The sequence below is a fragment of the Microtus pennsylvanicus genome, chromosome 1 (genome assembly GCF_037038515.1).
Source record: "Microtus pennsylvanicus isolate mMicPen1 chromosome 1, mMicPen1.hap1, whole genome shotgun sequence".
NCBI lineage: Eukaryota > Metazoa > Chordata > Mammalia > Rodentia > Cricetidae > Microtus > Microtus pennsylvanicus.
This window is the reverse complement of record NC_134579.1, coordinates 203869176-203889988: the sequence shown is the minus strand read 5'-3', so window position 1 is coordinate 203889988 and position 20813 is coordinate 203869176. Positions and strand designations below refer to the sequence as shown.

General features: G+C 39.4%; 1 protein-coding gene across 4 annotated transcripts in view; it reads left to right on the top strand.

Annotated features, from left to right (window-relative positions):
- The window catches only part of Lats1 (large tumor suppressor kinase 1), a 37545-nt gene that overhangs the window by 11934 nt on the left and 4798 nt on the right, over nucleotides 1-20813 (top strand). For 2 of the 4 annotated variants that reach the window (XM_075949361.1, XM_075949371.1), the window contains 5 exons: nucleotides 2828-2975; nucleotides 10714-12224; nucleotides 14720-15302; nucleotides 19567-19749; nucleotides 19954-20060. In XM_075949361.1, the coding sequence (XP_075805476.1) occupies nucleotides 2828-2975; nucleotides 10714-12224; nucleotides 14720-15302; nucleotides 19567-19749; nucleotides 19954-20060 (2532 nt within the window). Of the gene's footprint in view, nucleotides 1-2827; nucleotides 2976-10713; nucleotides 12225-13356; nucleotides 13421-14719; nucleotides 15303-19566; nucleotides 19750-19953; nucleotides 20061-20813 lie in introns of those variants that run through there. The other 2 variants (XR_012907917.1, XM_075949385.1) reach the window with 2 other exon arrangements.

Sequence of the window (20813 nt, the reverse complement as noted above, 5' to 3'; positions counted from 1 at the left end):
TCCAAGGGTGGCACCTCCTGCAATGAGCTAGACCCTCTCACATCAATCAAGAAAACACCTCATAGGCCAGGTGGTGGCTGCAGTGCATGCCTGTAATCCCAGCACTGGGAGGCAGAGGCAGGCAGGTCTCAGTGAGTTTAGTTTGAGGCCAGCCTGAACTACAAAGCAAGTTCCAGGATAGCCAGGACGGTTACACAGAGAAACCCTGTCTCAACCCTCGCCGCAACACCACCACCAAAAATGCCCCATAGGTTTGCCCACAAGCAGTCTGGTGGAGATATTTTTTCGATTGAGATTTCCCTCTCTTCATAAATGATTCTAGCTTGTGTCAAGTTGGCATAAAACTAACCAGCACAGTTTACTTGCTCTTTTTTTTTTGAGGGGGGGGTTGTCTGTTTGTTTTAAGACTGTGTCTTGTATAGCTCAGGTGAGTGTGGAACCCTGTTTAGTCCAACCTCACCTCACGCTCCTCAGTCTCTTTCCTCAGTCTTCCAAGTGCTGTACAGATCACAGGTGTGCAGCATTATGCCCAGCCTACATCCATCCATCCATCCATCTTTCTCTCTCTCTCTCTTTCTCTCTCTCTCTCTCTCTTTCTCTCTCTCTCTCTCTCTCTCTCTCTCTCTTTCTATTTTCTGAGAATGTTTCTGGTAACTGATGAATTAAAAGTTCAAATATTTCAAGATTAATTCCTTGATAGGCATAAATGTTAAATAGTATTGATGCTTTTTTGGAGGACATAAATACATAATCACTAAAGATATTTTTTCCTACAAACATGAATATGGAGGCATAATTATGTAACTTTTTAAAAATCACATTGCACTTGTATTAAAGGTGCTGATTTGAACATTCTTTTTTCACACTGGCACTAATACTCTATTTTAAGTACTGAACACTAAACTGACATTGTTACATATGTGGATCTATTCATTTATTTAGGTCTTTCAGGACAGGGTTTCTCTGTGTAGCTTTGGAAACTGTCCTGGAACTCACAGCTGGTCTTGAACTCACAGCCATCTGTCTGCCTCTGCTTCCCGAGTGCTAACATTACTGCCCAGCTATGTGAAAATATTTTAAATCATAGCAATAGTTTTTTGTTCATATAGTATAATATATGTATATAGTATAATAAAACTAGTTGTATGATATTATATGCCTTGTGGTCACAGCCTTGGGTGGTAGAAGTGGAGTGATCATGCTAAGTTTTATATCCGGTTTAAGGCCACAATGGCCTAATTGAGATCCTGTCACAAAAAAACAAAAGCCAGGATAATAATCACCAAAACCATAGTCTGAACTTCTAGATCATTTAACAAAATATGATTTCAACATATTGATAAACAATAATGGGTTTTCTTGCCAGTGATATGGTGCTACCATATGATGGTTAATAGCGTAGTTACAGTTTGCTTTATTTAACCAGTTTATAAATTAAATTTGCATTTAAAGTAAGAGTTAATTTCTTAGTATCACAAATTTGCAAGATCTGACTGTCATAAACATGATCACAGTATACCTTGTTTCAGTTAGAGATTGAGTTTGGTTGTTTTTAACAAAAATCCAATTAATGCTTTGAATATGAAAGTTATTTGGAACTGGAGAGATGGCTCAGTTAGAGCAGAGCTAGCTTCTCTCCCAGAGGATCTGAGTTCAATTTCCAGTACCTATATGGTCCTTCATAGTGGTCTGTAACTCCAGTTCCAGAGGATCTGACACCTTTTTTATTTTATTTTGTTTATTATTTTAAATTCTGTGTATATGTGTATCCAGATGTGGATTTGTGCATATGAATGCAGGTGCCCTCTGAGGCTAGAGGAAGGCAGTAGATTCCTTGGAACTGAAGTTAAAGGTGGTTGTAAACTACACCTGCCTGTGTAGGTGCTGAGAATCACACTGAGGTTATCTGCAAAGAGTGCTAGGATTAAAGGCTTTCATCTCCATGCCTGGCAGATGTAACCTCTTAATAAAAATTAGCAAGGAATTCCTTTACTGATAGACATACTGGCAAAACTACTTAAAACACTTTAGTGATACAAAAAGTGACTTTCAATGTTTTAAAGCTTTTAATTTTTTTATTGTTGTTTGGGTGTGTGCAAGATATGGAGCAGGCATGTGATGTGACACACATGTGGAGGTCCGAGAACAACCTTGTGGATTCTATTCTCTCTTTTTTATATAGGATCTAGGGATTGAATTTAAGTTACCAGGCCTAAAATGGCAAGCATATTTATCTGCTAACAATCACTGGCCCATGTCCAGTATTTTTATTGCTTTTTGAAATATGATAATCCTTGTTTTTGTAAGAATGAAAAATAATCAAAACCATATTGATGTTTTTTACTCTTAAAAATTAATACTAGAAGGAAGCAGTAGCTATGTTACATAAAGATAAAAATATTAAAGAAACATTTTTAAGATTTGAAGGTTTGTTTTGTTTCTTTAATAGTTTGAGATTTATGGGGCTATTGTCAGTAATTACAAAGACACTAATAATAGGGTGTGGGGACTGGCTAGTTGTCTCAGGAGATAAAGGTGCCTGCTGACAAGCAGGGTAACCTAATGGCTCTAGGATCTTCTAATAAAGATGAGAACTTCTTTCTGCAAGTTGTCCTCTGACCACCACACACTCACCTTGGCATTCTTGTATACACACATGTGCACACATGTACACGAAGTAAGTGATAAGGAAATAAGATATCATAAGGTTTGAGGCTCTGTCTTTTTTATTTATAACTAGGAATTTCTCTTGTGTTTACTACTCTCATTCTTTACTTCTGCTAATTATATTGAAATTATGTTTCTTTTTGTAAAAATTTTGTACTAGGACATGGTTATTCAAGCTCTTCAGAAAACTAATAACAGAAGCATAGAAGCAGCTGTTGAATTTATTAGCAAAATGAGTTACCAAGATCCTCGTCGAGAGCAGATGGCTGCAGCGGCTGCCAGGCCTCTTAATGCCAGTATGAAACCAGGTGATTCACCATATGGGTTGTTTGTCTTTTCTTATTTCTTCTTTTACCATATATTGTAAAACACCTGAATATGTCAAGTCTTAGAAATTGCTGATATTACCAGGCATGGTGGTGGATTTCTGGTAACATCAACATGTGGGAGAAGGAGGAGTAATTCAAGGCCAGCAATAGCTACAAAATGAGTTCAAAGTCAGCTTGAACTACAGAAGGTCTTGTCTCAGACAAACAAACAAACAGGAAGAAAGGAAGAATGGGGGTAGATGGAGAGACAAACACTGTATAATCAAGGCTCTCTAGATGAACAGAATTTATAGGAATGAAAGGGAATTTATTTAAATTTTACTTGTATTTTATGTATGTACTGTGATTTCTGTATGTATGTGTAACACGTGCTTTCTTGGTGCCCATTGAGTAGACTCTGAAGCAGTTGTAAACCACCATATGGGGTACTGGGAACTGAATCCCAACACAGCAACAAGTACTCTCTCAGTTCTCTCTCTCTCTCTCTCTCTCTCTCTCTCTCTCTCTCTCTCTGGAGAGGGTTTTTCTGTGTAACAGCCCTGGTTGACCTCGAACTCGCTTTGTGGACTAGGCTGGCCTTGAACTCACTGAGATCTGCCTGCCTTTGCCTCCCAAGTGCTGGGATTAAAACATGTGCCACCACTGCCTGGCTGGTACTCTTAACTTTTGAGCCATCTTTCTATTCCCCCTACAAGGGTTATTTATTAGTTAGAATGGATTACAGGATGTGGTCTGGTTAGTCCAACAATGACTGTCTCTTTTGATCAGAAGGCCAAGGATCCAGTAGTTGTTTGGTCCATGTCTCTTTTAGAATCCTAAAGAAGTAGGTTCTTAGACCAGCAAAGCAATGTCCTAGCCATAGAATAGGTGAATTTGCCAGCAAAATTGAGGGCAAGCAAGTAAAAAGCAAAAGTTCCTTCTTTCATGTCCTCTTATGTGTGCTGCCACCAGGAGGTGTGGCCCAGACTTAAGGTGAGTCTTCTCACCTCAAGTGAGCCAAACAGGAAAATCCCTCACAGGTTATTGAAAACGTTTAAGTACCTGCCCTAAAAGCTTTCACTCAGGGTTCAAAACGAGAAGCCACAGTAACCGTAGGAACTACGGTCTGATGATAGGAAAAGATTCTTCTCACACACGTTCTTTTTATTCATATACTCTTTATTTTTTCTGCCGTTACAAACATATATATATTTATACATACATACATGTGTTCATTCATTAATAGCTTGTTAGTAACGAAAAAACCTACAATGAAGATTCCCAGAGACACAGGCATTCTTTGAATATACCTAGCAAAACATATCAGCTAGTTTGTATCTAACCACAGCTGCAACTATGGTGAGGCACTGGCCTTCTCTTAAAGGGGCTACTACAAGTTACAGAAGGGAGAAGACTAAACTGTTGAAAGATGTAAGGAAAAGGCAACAAATAAGTGCATTACTTTACATTTCTTAAGTGTGATTAATAACACCTGGACATGGTTAGTCAATAAATAGTCTTTTTTTGTCAGCTGACTCTTAGGACATAAACAAAAACAGTCTACTGCATCAAAAGCTGGTACAAAGTGTTAATTGCTTTTTTTTTTTTTTTTTTTCCTTTTTCGAGACAGGGTTTCTCTGTGGTTTTGGAGCCTGTCCTGGAACTAGCTCTGTAGACCAGGCTGGTCTTGAACTCACAGAGATCCGCCTGCCTCTGCCTCCCGAGTGCTGGGATTAAAGGCGTGCGCCACCACCACCCGGCAATTGCTATTTTTTTATTGATATTTATTGAGCTCTACATTTTTCTCTGCTCCCCTCCCTGCCTCTCCCCTCTCCCGTTCAACCCTCCCCCAAGGTCCCCATGCTCCCAATTTACTCAAGTGATCTTGTCTTTTTCTACTTTCTACTTCCCGTGTAGATTAGATCTATGTAAGTCTCTCTTAGTGTCTGCATTGTTGTCTAAGTTCTCTGGGATTGTGGTTTCTAGGCTGGCTTTCTTTGCTTTATGTTTAAAACCACTTATGAGTGAATACATGTGATAACTGTCTTTCTGTGTCTGGGTTACCTCACTCAAAATAATGTTTTCTAGTTCCATCCACTATCCTGCAAAATTCAAGCTGTCATTATTTTTTTTCTGCTGTGTAGTACTCCATTGTGTAAATGTGCTACATTTTCCTTATCCATTCTTCCATGGAGGGGCATTTAGTTTGTTTCCAGGTTCTGGCTATGGCAAACAATGCTGCTATGAACATAGTTGAGCACATGTCCTTGGGGCACGATTGAGCATCCTTTGATATACCCAAAAGTGGCATTGCTGGGTCTTGAGGAAGGTTGTTTCCTCATTTTCTGAGAAATCGCCACACTGACATCCAAAGGGGTTGCATCAGTTTGCATTCCCACCAGCAATTCAAAAGTGTTCCCTTTTCCCCACAACTTCTCCAGCATAAGTTGTCATCAGTGTTTTTGATCTTGGCCATTCTTATAGGTGGAAGATCGAATTTCAGAGTTGTTTTGATTTGCATTTCTCTGATGACTAAGGATGTTGGACATTTCCTTAAGTGTCTTTCAGCCATTTTAGATCCCTCTGTTGAGAGTTCTCTGTTTATGTCTGTACTCCATTTTTTTTTAATTGGATTATGTGATCTTTTGGTGTCCAATTTCTTGAGTTCTTTGTATATTTTGGAGATCAGACCTCTGTGTGATATGGGGTTGGTGAAGATCTTTTCCCATTCTGTAGGCTGTCATTTTGTCTTGTTGAGCATGTCCTTTGCTTTACAGAAGATTTTCAGTTTCAGGAGGTCCCATTTATTAATTGTTTCTCTCAGTGTCTGTGCTGCTGGGGTTCTATATAGGAAGTGGTTCCCTGTGCCAATGCATTCAAGTGTACTTCCCACTTTCTCTTCTATAAGAGACTGGCTTTATGTTGAGGTCTTTGATTCATTTGGATTTGAGTTTTGTGCATGGTGATAGATATGGGTCTATTTTCATCTTTCTACTTGCTGATATCCAGTTATGCCAGCACCACTTGTTAAATTTGCTTTCTTTTTTCCTTTTGATATTTTTTGCTTCTTTATCAAAGATCAGGTGTTCAAAGATGTGTGGATTGATATTTGGGTTTTCTATTCGGTTCCATTGGTCCTCCTGTCTGTTCTTATGCCAATACCAGGCTGTTTTCAGTACTGTAGCTCTGTAGTAGAGTTTAAAGTCAAGGATTGTGATGCCTCCAGAAGTTCTTTCATTGTATAGGATTGTTTTGGCTATCCTGGGTTTTTTGCTTTTCCAAATGAAGTTGAGTACCGTAATTGCTATTTTGAATCAGAGCAATAAGTGTAAGTGAAGGAGACCTAGGTGCTATTGATCTTTTGAAGGACTGTTATAACAAGGCCTGACTCTTGCAGTACCACCTAATTGCCATAAATCTTCAGAGAACATGTATCTAAAAGGCCCGACACCTACAATTCTGCTCTTTGGAAGTTCCTCCTGTGATCTCTTCACAAGGACATTCTCTCTGGCCAGTTTGCCCTGTCAGTCAGGCTGTAGGTCAAGAACAGGCTTCAAAGTTTCTCATCATAAAGTGGGACTGGACTATGAGAGCTTGTTTTATATGCCAGAAAATACAGCATAGGAAGAAGTCTTCCTACTAACAGAACATGGGAAGATTGTGCCTGACCCAGCATGTGAGGAATATACTGCTAAGGGTTTGCAGTTAGAGACAGCCAGCTAATCGAAAGGCAGCATGTTTCACAGACTGTGCCTAAGTGATTTATCCTCCATCAGATGTATAAATCTTCAGTGGGTCGCCTTCCAAACATCAGTTGTCATACTGCGTATCTTTGTGGACTCCATCAACGGGTGTGTTCAGCTTGTTGCATTTTAGTTGATTATAGATGTAGTCAAGTTGACAACCAAGATTAGTTATTACAGTGTACAATAAAGGGAAGTTTCAAATCTCAAATTAAGGTAATGGTATATGGGAATTCCAGGCTAGCCAGGGTTACATAGTTAGAACCTATGTCAAGGTAAATAAATAAATATCTCTTTAAAATGCCATATCACTATTAATAGCCACAATATTTTCTTTCCATGGAAACCTGAATGGGTCTATATGTATATATGTTGATTACTTAGGAAATAAATTTTTAAAGGAAAAAGGAGAAAAAAAATCATTCTTACTAAATCCTATTGAAGGAGCTGCGGGCCTTTTCCCACAGCCCAGCTCCTGGCTGCCTGGCTAGCTTATGCCCCTAAATAACAACACACAAATTGTATTCATTTAAACACTGCCTGGCCCATTAGCTCTAGCTTCTTACTGGCTAATTCTTACATCTTGATTACCATTTCTATTAATGTGTGTAGCACCCCAAGGTGCGCTTACGGGGAAGATTCTATCTAGCCTACATCCATCCTGCTTTGGAGCTTCATCGCGTCTGCCTCAGAGAGCAGAGCTATGGCGTCTGTCTGAGGCGTCTTACCTCACTTCCTCTTCCTCCCAGCATTCTGTTCTGTTTACTCCACCTACCTATGTTCTAACCTATCAGGGCCAAGCAGTTTCTTTATTAATTAACCAATGACCTTCCTCCATCAAAATCCTACTTGTTCATTTACTCTACCATGGATAACTTTCTTTCTTACTAAATATTTCAGAGAACTTGGCAGGTCTTAAAAATACAGACATTCTCACTGTAAAATGACAGAATACCACCCTTTTCTGGACAGCAATATCTATGAAGAACTTCAAAAACTTGCCAGTTCTTTGAAATTTAGTGGTAGGAAGTAATACACAGGTTTTTTTAAAAAAAGGATGCTTGCCAAAAAATCCAGGTTCAGTCCCTACCACTGGACAGGAAGAAAATGAAACAAGGCAATACCCTGTCTTACAAATGCAAAACAAAAAACGTGAGTCCCAGGGTTCAGGCCCTAATATTTGGGAGGAGAAATACTGAAAGGGGAGAAAGTCTAAATGTGTCCCCTAGGTAGGAAGTGCTGGAGAAGAGCTAGATTTCTAAAAGGAATTGAAAGCAAAATCAGAATCCCAATTTGGGGCCTAGGTTTTTGTTTTATTTTGAAAAAATAGCAATAAAACTTAATTTCTCTTCTAAAATTTTGTTGTTGTTTTGAGACGGGATCTCCAGGCTGGAGAGATGGCTAAGTGGTAAGAGTATATACTGCGAGGTGGAGGGAATAAAAAAGAAATCAGCATGTCAAGTGCCTGGGTTTATTGCAATAAAGAGGCACTATGACCATGGCAGCTCTAATAAAGGAAAACATTTAATTTATTTGGGCTGGTTTACAGGTTCAGAGGTTTAGTTCATTATTGTCATGGTGGGAAACATGGCAGCACACAGGCAGACATGGTGCTGGAGAAGGAGCTAAGAGTTCTACATCTGAATCATCTACAGGCAGAAGGAAAAGAGCCTCTGGGCCTGGCTTGAGCTTCCTCCAATAAGGGTACATCTACTCCAGCAAGGTCACATGTCCTAATCCTTTCAAATAATGCCACTCTTTATGAGCCTATGACCATTTTCTTTATGACCATTTTCATTCAAACTACCATTTTCAGATTTTTTTATTTTTTATTTTTATTTTTTTTGAAATAAAGGGCTTTGGAGCTATAGAGATGGCTCAGAGGTTAAGAGAACTGGCTGCTCTTCTAGAGGTCCTGAGTTCAATTCCCAGCAACCACATGGTGGCTCACAATAATCTATAATGAGATCTGGCGCCCTCTTCTGGCATGCAGGGATGAAAACTGCTACATAATAAATAAACATTTCTTTCTTTCTTTTTTTTTTTTTTAAAGACTTTGTACTGCTTTTGCCGAGAACCCAAGTTGATTCCCAGCACCCATATCAGGTGGCTCACAACTCCAGCTCCAGGACATTTGATGCCTCTGACCTGCAAGGGCATCTCCATCTAGGAACATCAACACATACATATGATTTAAAATATTAAAAATAGGGCCTGGGGAGATGACTGAGCAGTTAAGAGCACTGGCTACTCTTCTAGAGGATCCAGGTTCAATTCCAAGCTCACAATGGTCTGTAACTCCAGCTCCAGGGGATCTGACACCCTCACACAGACATACATGCAGGCAAAAACATCAGTGCACATGAAATAAAAATGAAAAGAATATTAAAAATAGCCAGAAGGTGGTGACGAACACTTTTAATCCCAGCACTCAGGAGGGAAAGGCAGGCAGATCTCTGAGTTAGAGGGAACCTTGGTCTACATGAGTTTCAGGCCAGCCAGGGCTACACATAGAAAAAAATTTAAAAAATTTAAAAATTTAAATTTAAAAATTTAAAAATCTCAAAAAATTTAAAAAAAATTTAAAGGTAATATTAATAATAAGAATGAAGTTAAAAAATAAAAAAAAAAGGAGACAAGGTCTCAGTATCCTTGGCTAACCTCAAACTTGGTATGTACATTATAAATTTACTTCAACCTGGATGTCTCAGAAACATTCCTCCCATCAAGCCTGAGAGACTGCGTTTGATTCCTGTGACTACATAATGGAAGGAAAGAATTAGCTCCCACAGTTGTTTTCTGACCTACATACACATGCTGGGGCACATGTGTATCCACATACATACTCTGAACTAATGAAATGTAATAACATGTCTTTAAGTAAAATCATGTGCTGAAACTTTATTTCCTAACCTTTGGTGGTGGGGGCTAAATCAAGCTAACTAACATCAACTATCTAGCTTATCTCACTTATTGGGGGAGGGGTTGATGGGAATACTTAAAATGTACTCTTAGATCTGGGCAGGGTTGGTATACCCTTATTTTCTCAGCACATGGAAGTCTAGAACAGGAAGACCAAGAATTTGAGGCCAGCTGAGGCTAAATGACAATTAAGATCCTTGAAATAATTAGTCAGTTAATTATTTTGTGCAGTTCTCGAGAATGCATTGGGTTTTGTTAGGTTATGGATGTTTTACTTGCATGTATGTAAGTGAACCCATGTATCTAATGCCTGTGAAGTTCAAAAGAGGGTGTTGGATACCCTGGAGCTGGAGTTACCATTGTGAGCTGCCTTGTGGGTGGTAGGAACTGAACATAGATCTTCTGTAAGAGCAGCAATCACTTTTAACCTAACTGAACCATCTCTCCAGCCCCAAGAATGCATTGTTATTACCTGTACTCAACACGTTTTAATGTAACACAGTGATAAAAACCCAGAGACAGATATTGAGGTTCAATCTGAGGATCAGAAAAGCAAAGCAACCAGCCACTGGCTTTTACCTCCATCTCAAACCAAAATGGTGATCCTGTCTTCACAAATCCTCAGAATGAGACTGAGCATGAGACCTGTCTCCTCCTGTCTTATATTCCTCTCTAGTGCTGGCATTAAAGGTATGCACCACCACTGCCCAGCTTCTATGACTAACTGGTATAGCTGCTGGGATTAAAGATGTGTGAAACCACAGCCTGGCCTGTATGGCTGACTACCGCGGCTACTTTGCACTGACGCTCAGGCAAGCTTTATTTATTAAAACATAAATAACAAAGAGGTAAGAGCCAGGACTGGCTGTTTTGCTTTTCTGATCTTCAGTTTGAACCCCATCATCTGTCTCTGGTTTTTATTACTCATGTTACATTGTAAAATTGATCTCTTGACTTATTCCTATTTTACAGTTCTTAAACTTAAGTATCATTTAGTAGTATCAGAATTCTGAGATAAATTATTTTAAAATGAGAAGTTAAAAAACATGACTTTCTCTCTTTTATAATCATAGGAAATGTGCAACAATCAATTAATCGAAAACAAAGCTGGAAAGGTTCTAAAGAATCTTTAGTTCCTCAGAGACATGGCCCACCTCTAGGAGAAAATGTGGTCTATCGTTCTGAAAGCCCCAACTCACAGGCGGATGTAGGAAGACCCCTATCTGGATCTGGTATTGCAGCATTTGCTCAAGCTCACCCAAGCAATGGACAGAGAGTGAATCCCCCACCACCACCTCAAGTTAGGAGTGTTACTCCTCCACCACCTCCAAGAGGCCAGACTCCCCCTCCACGAGGCACAACTCCACCTCCCCCTTCATGGGAACCAAACTCTCAGACAAAGCGCTACTCTGGGAGCATGGAATACGTAATCTCCCGAATCTCTCCTGTTCCACCTGGGGCATGGCAGGAGGGCTACCCTCCACCACCTCTTAACCCTTCTGCCATGAGTCCTCCTAACCAGGGACAGAGAGGCATTAATTCTGTTCCAGTTGGCAGACAACCAATCATCATGCAAAGTACTAACAAATTTAACTTTCCACCAGGGAGACCTGGAGTTCAGAACGGCGGTGGTCAGACTGATTTTATCATGCACCAAAATGTCCCTGCTGGTGCTGTGAATCGGCAGCCACCACCTCCATATCCTCTGACCCCAACTAATGGACAAAGCCCTTCTACTTTACAAACAGGGGGATCTGCTGCTCCTCCATCATACGCAAATGGAAATATTCCTCAATCGATGATGGTGCCAAACAGGAACAGTCATAACATGGAGCTTTATAATATTAATGTACCTGGACTGCAAACAACTTGGCCCCAGTCATCCTCTGCTCCTGTCCAGTCATCGCCAAACAGTGGGCATGAAATTCCTACATGGCAACCTAACATACCAGTGAGGTCAAATTCTTTTAATAACCCATTAGGAAGTAGACCAAGTCACTCTGCTAATTCTCAGCCTTCAGCCACTACAGTCACTGCGATCACACCAGCTCCTATTCAACAGCCTGTGAAAAGCATGCGTGTCTTAAAACCAGAGCTGCAGACTGCGTTAGCCCCTACCCATCCTTCTTGGATGCCACAGCCAATTCAGACTGTTCAGCCTACCCCTTTTCCTGAGAGTACAGCTCCAAATGTGCCTGTCATTCCACCTGTTGCTGAAGCTCCAAGCTATCAAGGTCCACCACCACCTTATCCAAAACATCTGCTACACCAAAACCCATCTGTTCCTCCATATGAATCAATAAATAAACCGTGCAAAGAAGATCAGTCTAGCTTACCCAAGGAAGAAGATAGTGAGAAAAGTATGGAAAATGTTGATTGTGGGGATAAAGAAAAGAAACAGATTACAACTTCACCTATCACTGTTAGGAAAAACAAGAAAGATGAAGAACGAAGAGAGTCTCGTATTCAGAGCTACTCACCTCAGGCCTTCAAATTTTTTATGGAGCAGCATGTAGAAAATGTCTTGAAGTCTCATCAGCAACGTCTGCATCGGAAAAAACAGTTAGAAAATGAAATGATGCGGGTAAAACTCTTAAAAATATTTTCACACTTGATCATCTATTTTCTTGGCATTTTAAAGTACTATGCGCTGGTATTCTTACAGCGAATTATAATGTGTTGCCAATAATTTGAGTAAACTTGGGGAGAATTTTTGTTTATAGCATTTCAGTGATTTATTCATCATTTCCTATAATAAAGTTCTGATGTAAATTTGCAATTCATTATAGTATATGGGATATGGAAATTAAAACAAGGGTTAATTTCTAGATTTTATACATTATTTTATAACATACATAGAAATATCTGGGTTATCTTTCAATACACATTAAAATCATTGCTTTTTAGTTGAGAATTTGGTGTTTATTCTCTATATATACATTATTAGAAAGTGTCAAAGTCACTAGGCATGGTGGCACACACTTTTAATGCCAGCACTCAGAAGGCAGAGGCCAGTGTTGCTAGTTCCAAGGCAGCCAAGACTACCTTGTTCCAGTAACAAGACTGTCACACACACACACACACACACACCAGAAAGAAAAAAATTAAGGAAGTGCCAAAGTCATCTCTTTGCAGTTACTTTCCTCTTCTAATTATGTTTGAGGAGAGTATGCTGAAATTGTTGAATACATTGAGACCAGAGTACTGAGCACTCCCTTCAGATCCCAAGTAGATGCCATTGGTAGGTACTGTGTTTGAGCCCTCACCATCATGGTTGTATCCTGTGCTCAGAATGCAAAACTTTGAATTTTTCCTCCTTTTGCATCTGCCACTCAAAGTGTAAGATGATTATGCTTCTTTTCATCCTGAGAGAGCTATAAAATGATTATTTCAAGTCTCACTTGAGTTCAGTACGATATTTTCTATCTTTGATATGGAGGGTTCCAGACAGAGTTTCTCTGTGCCCTGGCTGTCCTGGAACTCATTCTAGACCAGACTGGCCTCAAACTCACAGAGATCTGCCTGTCTCTGCCTCCCGAGTGCTTGGATTAAAGGCATGTGCTACTACTACCCAGCCAATATTTTCTTACTATAAATAATTATGTTAAATAAGAAATACCGCAAATTCTTTTATTCACATTGTTCTTAGATTTCTTACTAAAGTCTATGTATTTTCTTAGTTTATTTTTCCTTTTTCCTCTTCACTTTCACTAATAGCTGACTTAAACTTTCATGGTGTTGGAAGCTTTGCTGACTTCTGTAGTCTCCATTACTGTGTAGGCAAGTAAGATTTTAAGAGAAAGAGTTCTGTACTAAGTCTGGCATGCTACCACTCTGAAAAGACTTTGCATGCAAATGCACATCCTAACAGAAGCATGAGGTTGCTGTATTGAGATTAGTCTTGCATTTCTAAAATTAGCCTCTACTTTTCCAAGTGTGGTTTTTTTTGTTGTTGATTTTTGACAGGGTTTCTCTGTGTAGCCTTGGAGCCTGTCCTGGAACTCACTCTGTAGACCAGGCTGGTCCCAAACTCACAGAGATCTGCCTGCCTCTGCTCCTGAGTGCTGGGATTAGAGGCGTGCACCACCACTGCCTGGCTAAGTCTTGTCCTTTTAAACTTTAATATTCTTTATTAGCCAAAGAAACTCCTTGCCTTCTAAGTCCAGGTATTCTGTCACTGCTTAGAAGCTGAGCTTTGCATTTATCTTGAGTTTTTTTTATAATGCCCTTAATCATCATAATTTTAAAAATTATTTCAGAATATTTAAAAGATACCAAGCAGGTTGTACTTTGTTGTTAGAGGTAGACTAGGAGTGTCATCCTTACACTGACGTTCTCAAAAAGAAAAAAAAAGATTACCATGACTTATTTCTTTAAAAAGTTTTTAGTTACATTTTGACTTATATGTATCTCTCCGTATGTATATGTGTGTTATATGTTCATGCACATGTGCACACAAACCTCTGAGAACATGTAAAGGTCAGAGGACAGCATGAGGGAGTTGGTTCTATCTACCATGTGGGTCCTAGGGATCAAACTGGGAGAGTCAGACTTGGCCACAGGGGCCTTTGCCTGCTGAGCCATTTGTTGTTTCTTTCTTTTTGTTCATAAGAATGATTGAACCTGGAGTGAAGAAATTTTTCTCTGTGAAATGTAAAATCATGGGGAAAATATTTAAGGCCTAGACATCGAGATAAACAATTTAGTGAAGGCAGTCTAGCCCTATAATGTGGGAAGATGCACGGAGAGAGTTGAGAGTGCATGCTAATGAACTTGTTTTGTTGTCTTTTGGGAAACTACTCTGTGAGTGCTTCAGAGAGGACTGGAAGCCTGCTGATGGCCTCTCCTACTTGCTCTCCACAGCTGAATTTGCATATAGACTCACCTTGTGTATTGCTTACTAGCTTTCAAGCTTGACTTTGATCATTAATTTAGCTCTGCAATACATTCTAGAATTCTAACATGCTTTATTAAAAATCATTATGCATTTAACTTTCAAAAATATGCCTGATTTTTTTTAAGCTTTTTTTCTTGCTATCCAATACAATTCCTTATTTAACCTCTAGTTTATTTACCTAGGTTGGATTATCTCAAGATGCCCAGGATCAAATGAGAAAGATGCTTTGCCAGAAAGAGTCTAACTATATTCGTCTTAAAAGGGCTAAAATGGACAAGTCTATGTTTGTGAAGATAAAGACTCTAGGAATAGGAGCCTTTGGTGAAGTCTGTCTAGCAAGGAAAGTTGACACGAAGGCTCTGTATGCCACAAAAACGCTGCGAAAGAAAGATGTTCTGCTCCGAAACCAAGTTGCTCATGTTAAAGCCGAGAGGGATATTCTAGCCGAAGCCGACAATGAATGGGTAGTTCGCTTGTATTACTCATTCCAGGATAAGGACAACTTGTACTTTGTGATGGACTACATTCCTGGGGGTGATATGATGAGCCTATTAATTAGAATGGGCATCTTTCCAGAAAATCTGGCACGATTCTACATAGCAGAACTTACCTGTGCAGTTGAAAGCGTTCATAAAATGGGTTTTATTCATAGAGATATTAAACCTGATAACATTTTGATTGACCGAGATGGGCATATTAAATTGACTGACTTTGGTCTGTGCACTGGCTTCAGATGGACTCATGATTCCAAATACTACCAGAGTGGTAAGTGAGCTTGTAAATTCCATTTTAACTCACCGTAGTTTACTTATGTAGTACAACTTAGGATGACTTCAACAATGGGTGAGACTGGTAGGCATAAGTTTCTAACTCTCTTATAAAATTTACACAGAGATCTATAAAGTTTAAGAGTGTATAAAGTTCATTGAAATATTATTATTGTGTAGGTAACTACTACAAAATTTTGTTACTTTTGAAATGTGTCAGTTTTTAAAATAATTTTGAATAAAGCCTCTGTGTTCACCAAGATAACCAGTAGTTGTTAGATACCTTTAATTGTTATTTTCCCTTCTTTCCTTCAGAGGCATCCATTATTTAGAACTTTGTAATCCGTTCTTCACTTTTCTTGGTTTTGCTGCTGCTGCTGTTTCTCAGGTCCCCGCCTGCTGGGCAGGTAGTCTGTCACTGAGCTATAGTTTCGCCACTTTGTATTTTTTATTCTGAAACAAGCTCTCTCACTATGTTGCCCAGACTTCAGGAGAACTTACACTCTGTAGTTCAGGAAAGCCTTCACCTTGGGATCCTCTAACCTCAGCTTCTTATTTAACTAGGATTACAGGCCTGTGCTACTAGACCTGGACACCATACTTTATAGCATTATGTATATTTGTCAACAGTGAATTATTTCATTTTTCCTACTCTTGAAACTATTTAAATATAATCATTCTATATGTATTTTTGTATTTCTTTTTCTTTTGTTTACATCTTTTGTTTTTGAGCTTTCTCCATGTTACTGCATATATTTGTTTTCACTGCTATTTATGTGTATGACTGTCATACAACTTATTTGACCCTAAATACATGCACATGATTCTGTTTAATCATATGACACTGTGAGGCAGAATGAAGACGTGAGACTTAGGTGAAGTAACTCGTCCAAGGTCAGACAGAAATTAAGTGTAAGGGCTAGGCTTTGAACCCAGGTTTGTCTGATTACAGGGCCCATGTTATTTCTACCACACTGCCTCACCAAGAACCCTCCAAGCGCTAATGGAAGTGTAAGTTGATCTAATGTTTGCTGAATAATTACTATATCCTAGGTGCTTTACATATATTCTAATTTAGTGCTTATAGCATTTCTAAGGTAAGTGTTAGCCTTCTGGGCATCTGTGAACACAGCAGCTGGATTTCTTTCTTTTTTATTTAATTTTGAGGCAGGGCTTCACTATGTAGCACAGGCCAGACTTTTTTGGTTTGTCGAGACAGGGTTTCTCTGTGTAATTGCTCTGGCTGGAACTTGCTTTGTAGACCAGGCTGGGCTTGAATCCACAGAGATCTGCCTGGGACACAAGCCAGTCTTGAACTCACTGTTTAGCCTAGGGTGAATCCAAACTCACAGTCCTGCCTCAGCTTCCCAAGATCAGGGGTTCTCTAGGCATGTTCTCCCTTATCCGGCTGAGTGGCTAGAATTAAGTATCTCCCACACTTCACTTTATTACCTCTGATTCTTCTGAAAAGTATAATTCCTAGGCTCTGTTTCAGACTCTTGATTGAAAAGTGTTCTCTGGAAAATGGAAACTATATTTTCATGAAATTTCCCAGGTGATTATTACAATTAGGTTAATTTTAGTACTGTAAGTAGTTTTAAATATCCTATATATGTTAATGATTTCATGTCTCTCTAGAAACGATCTCACATGGATTTCAAATAGCTGTTGAAACTTAACAAAGAGCTGCCACAGCTGTCTGCTCAATTCCATCCTTCTAAGTTCTAGAACACTAGCACTGGCAGCTGCCCAGGAGGCTGAGTCCCTCTGTAGCTCTATTCTACCATCCTCAGCCAAGCTTCCTATAGTTATCTAGTTCACCTGTCTCTTCCTGTTCTACCCACAGGCTGTGCTGTAGGACCTGCTTTCTTTAATCGTATATCAGCTCCTTTTGCTCTCTTGCTTCAGACTCTCCCATATCTTTTCACTGTAAATCTGTGTGTTGCCCTTGCATGTCTCCCTTATTTTTTTAAAACTTTTTTTATATATATTTTAATTTATTATGTATACAATATTCTCTCTGCGTGTATACCTGCAGGCCAGAAGAGGGCACGAGACCTCATTACAGATGGTTTTGAGCCACCATGTGGTTTCTGGGAATTGAACTCAGGACCTTTGGAAGAACAGGCAATGCTCTTAACCTCTGAGCCATCTCTCCAGCCCGCATGTCTCCTTTATTGACTGTTTTGGTCTACCTTCTATTGCTATTTCTTCATGAAAAGACTTGTTCTGAATTTCATGTGGTTGAGTTCTTGCCTTTTACATTTTAGCAAATGTTAGGTTCTCGTTTGGTCTTCCTTGCCATCCAATTTAATTTAATTGTCAGATCACATTTGTGTCATCTCCTATATTGTCTTTATAGAATAGTCAGTGTGTCTTCTTTTCTGTGTTCTCTAGACTGGTCTGGAATACCTGGGCTCAATTAATCTTCCTGCCTCTGCCTTCTCTGAGGCTGGAACTGCAGATCCATGCCATACTTTTGTGTATGTGTGTACTGCTGGGGACCGGCACCCAGAGCCTCTTCCATGCAAGCCACAAAGTACACCTTCAGTGCCATCATCATTTTCTTTCATGTGTTTGTGGGCAAATGTGTGTACAGTTCATGTGGTCACATGTAGGGGCAGAGGTCACTGTCAGGTATCTTCTTGATTATTATCTTTTTATTTTGACATTTATATTTATGTGTTATGTGTCTGTGGGCACAGTGTGTACATGCCATGAAGTTTAATGATCAGAGGACAACTGAGTTGGTTCTGTCCTTTTACCATGTGGGTTCCAGTGATCCAGTTCAGGTTATCAGGCTTTGTGGCAAGCTCCTTTACCGGTTGAAACATCTCAACAGCCACTTTTTTTTTTCTTACCCTATTTTTGAGACAAGGTTTCTTACTGTATATGAAGCTCCTGGATTTGGGTAGGCTGACTGGTTAATAGTGCCAAGGACCCACCTATCTTTACCTTCCCAGGAGTGGGGTCACAACACCTAGTTTTTACAGGGGTGTTAGGGATCCAAAGTCAGGTCTTTAAGCTTGTTCAGCTGTCACTTTACCAGCTGAGTCCCCTGCCTCTAATTTTTTTTAAATTATTGGTTTTTAAAAAAAAAAAACCACAACAACAAAACCCAAAAGTAGCTCTTTATTTTGTGTATGTGCAAGTGGAAGTCGGAGGTCTGCCGGAGTTGCTTCTCTCCTTCACATAGTTCCGGGGATTAAACTCAGGTCATGAGGACTGGCTGTCCTGCTGGGTCCTCTTCTGGTTCGGAGACAAGTTCTCTCCACAGAGCTCTGTTTTCCTGGAACTCACTATGTCGATCAGGTTGGTCTTGAACTCACAGAGGCCTCCCAAGTGCTGGGATTAAAGTCATGCTACATAGCAAGTTTTAGGCCAGTCTGGGTTACAATGAGACACTGTCTCAAAAAAAAAAAAAGAAAGAAAGAAAAGAAAAGAAAAAGAAAAAGAAAATGAGAAAAAAGAAGAAGAAGAAATAGGGCCAGGGACAAGAGTACCTACTATTCTTCCAGAGGACCCTAGTTCAGTTTCCAGAACCCATATGGGCAAGTTAGATTACAGCTGCCCATATTTCCAGCTCCAAGCAGACCTGACACTGCTGGCTTCTAAGGGCACTGTACTCAATCATGTGCACATGCCCACATGTATACACATAATTAATAAATCCTTAAAAAAATACTTAAAAGGGCCCAGCAAAGCTATAGTGGGATTTCAGGTATGTTCCAACAAGCCAAATTATTGCAGTTCTGTCCATGGAGCTCAGGGCTAGGCAAGCACCCCTAACATCTGAGATCACCCTCAGCCATGTCATCACTATGTTTATGTTTGTGGTGCTTCTGCCCTGCCAGAGTATGACCTGTCTGCGTGAAGAATCGTTCTTATTAATTGTCTTTTGTTGAATGAATTGAATGAGTGAAATTGATCAGATGTGTTTAAAAAATACCCTCAGAAAAATAACAGAATAGTTTGAATGAGATACTTTATCCTACCTACTCATGACTTACATTGCGGTCACTTAACATTGAGTAAAGTATTGAGTCTTCCATTTTTCTTAGTTCAAGTCTTTTCCTGTTTATATCCCTGCAAACAGGCCCTCATTGGCAATAGTAATGCTGCCAGTGACATGGCATCTTTTGTGCATTAATTCATCACAGGGAAAGTATATTAGCTCTTAATCATGATATCAGAAGTTAAACAGATGAGGTTGACTTTTGTCCTTGTTGCTTTCATTTATTGTTTTCCTTTTTATTTTATAGGGGATCATCCACGGCAAGATAGCATGGATTTCAGTAATGAATGGGGAGATCCTTCCAGCTGTCGGTGTGGAGACAGACTGAAGCCACTAGAACGGAGAGCTGCACGCCAGCACCAGCGATGTCTAGCACATTCTTTGGTTGGGACTCCCAATTATATTGCACCTGAAGTACTACTACGAACAGGCAAAGCATTTATTTGTCTCAAATAATTTTAGTAGTCTTTGAGATCAGCCAAATTTATGCTAGAATATACCTTATTTCTTTTCAGGTTTAAGATAGAAGTGTTGATTTTACAGTATAAATTGTTGACTTAATGCTAATGTTGTTTTATTCTGAGCATTTTTTAAAGTGTTCTTGTGAATAACTATGTGATTTTGGTACTTTCAGGATATACACAGTTATGTGATTGGTGGAGTGTTGGTGTTATTCTTTTTGAAATGTTGGTGGGACAACCTCCTTTCTTGGCACAAACACCATTAGAAACACAAATGAAGGTAAGCTATAGGACCTACACAAAAAATTATTAGCCCTTTATAGATCTTTATATATGCTGTAGTACTTAAAAGAGTACCTTTATATGTCTTGTCCAAGAGACTTGAGGCAGAAATATTTCACATTCTTTGAGATTTTGTTTTGTTTTGAGATAGGGTCTCAGTATGTCACCCTAAGTTGGCTTAGAACTCACCATGTAGGTAGACCAGCTGACACCTCAGAGATCTGCCTCTGCCTCCAGATTTTTAAATGTTTGCATATGCACACTGAGATTTCATAGGAATAGATCACAAGTTTAAGCATGAAGTTCATTCATGTATCAAACAGCCTGAAGGTAATTTTATGTAATAGTTTAGTGTACCTTTATTTCTTTATGGTTCTGTTTTGTTTTTGGAGTGGTAGGATCCAAGGACCTCTGATATGCTAGACTAGTGCTCTACCACTGAGCTGTGTTCCCAGCTCCTTGTGAATTCCTTTTGAGTGCAATCAACACAGATCAGGTGGAGAGCTTTCTACTTACAATATCATATCAATATTAAGAGTTTTTGTGTTATTATTTTTTGAATAATTTGTTTAACTTTTATTTTATGTGCATTGGTATAAAGGTGTCAAATTTCCTGGAACTGGAGTTTCAGACAGTTGTGAGCTGCCATATAGGTGCTGGGAATTGAGCCTGGGTTCTCTGAACAGTGCTCCTAACTGCTGAGCCATCTCTCAAGTCCCCAAACTTTTATGTTTTAAAGTATTTCATAGGG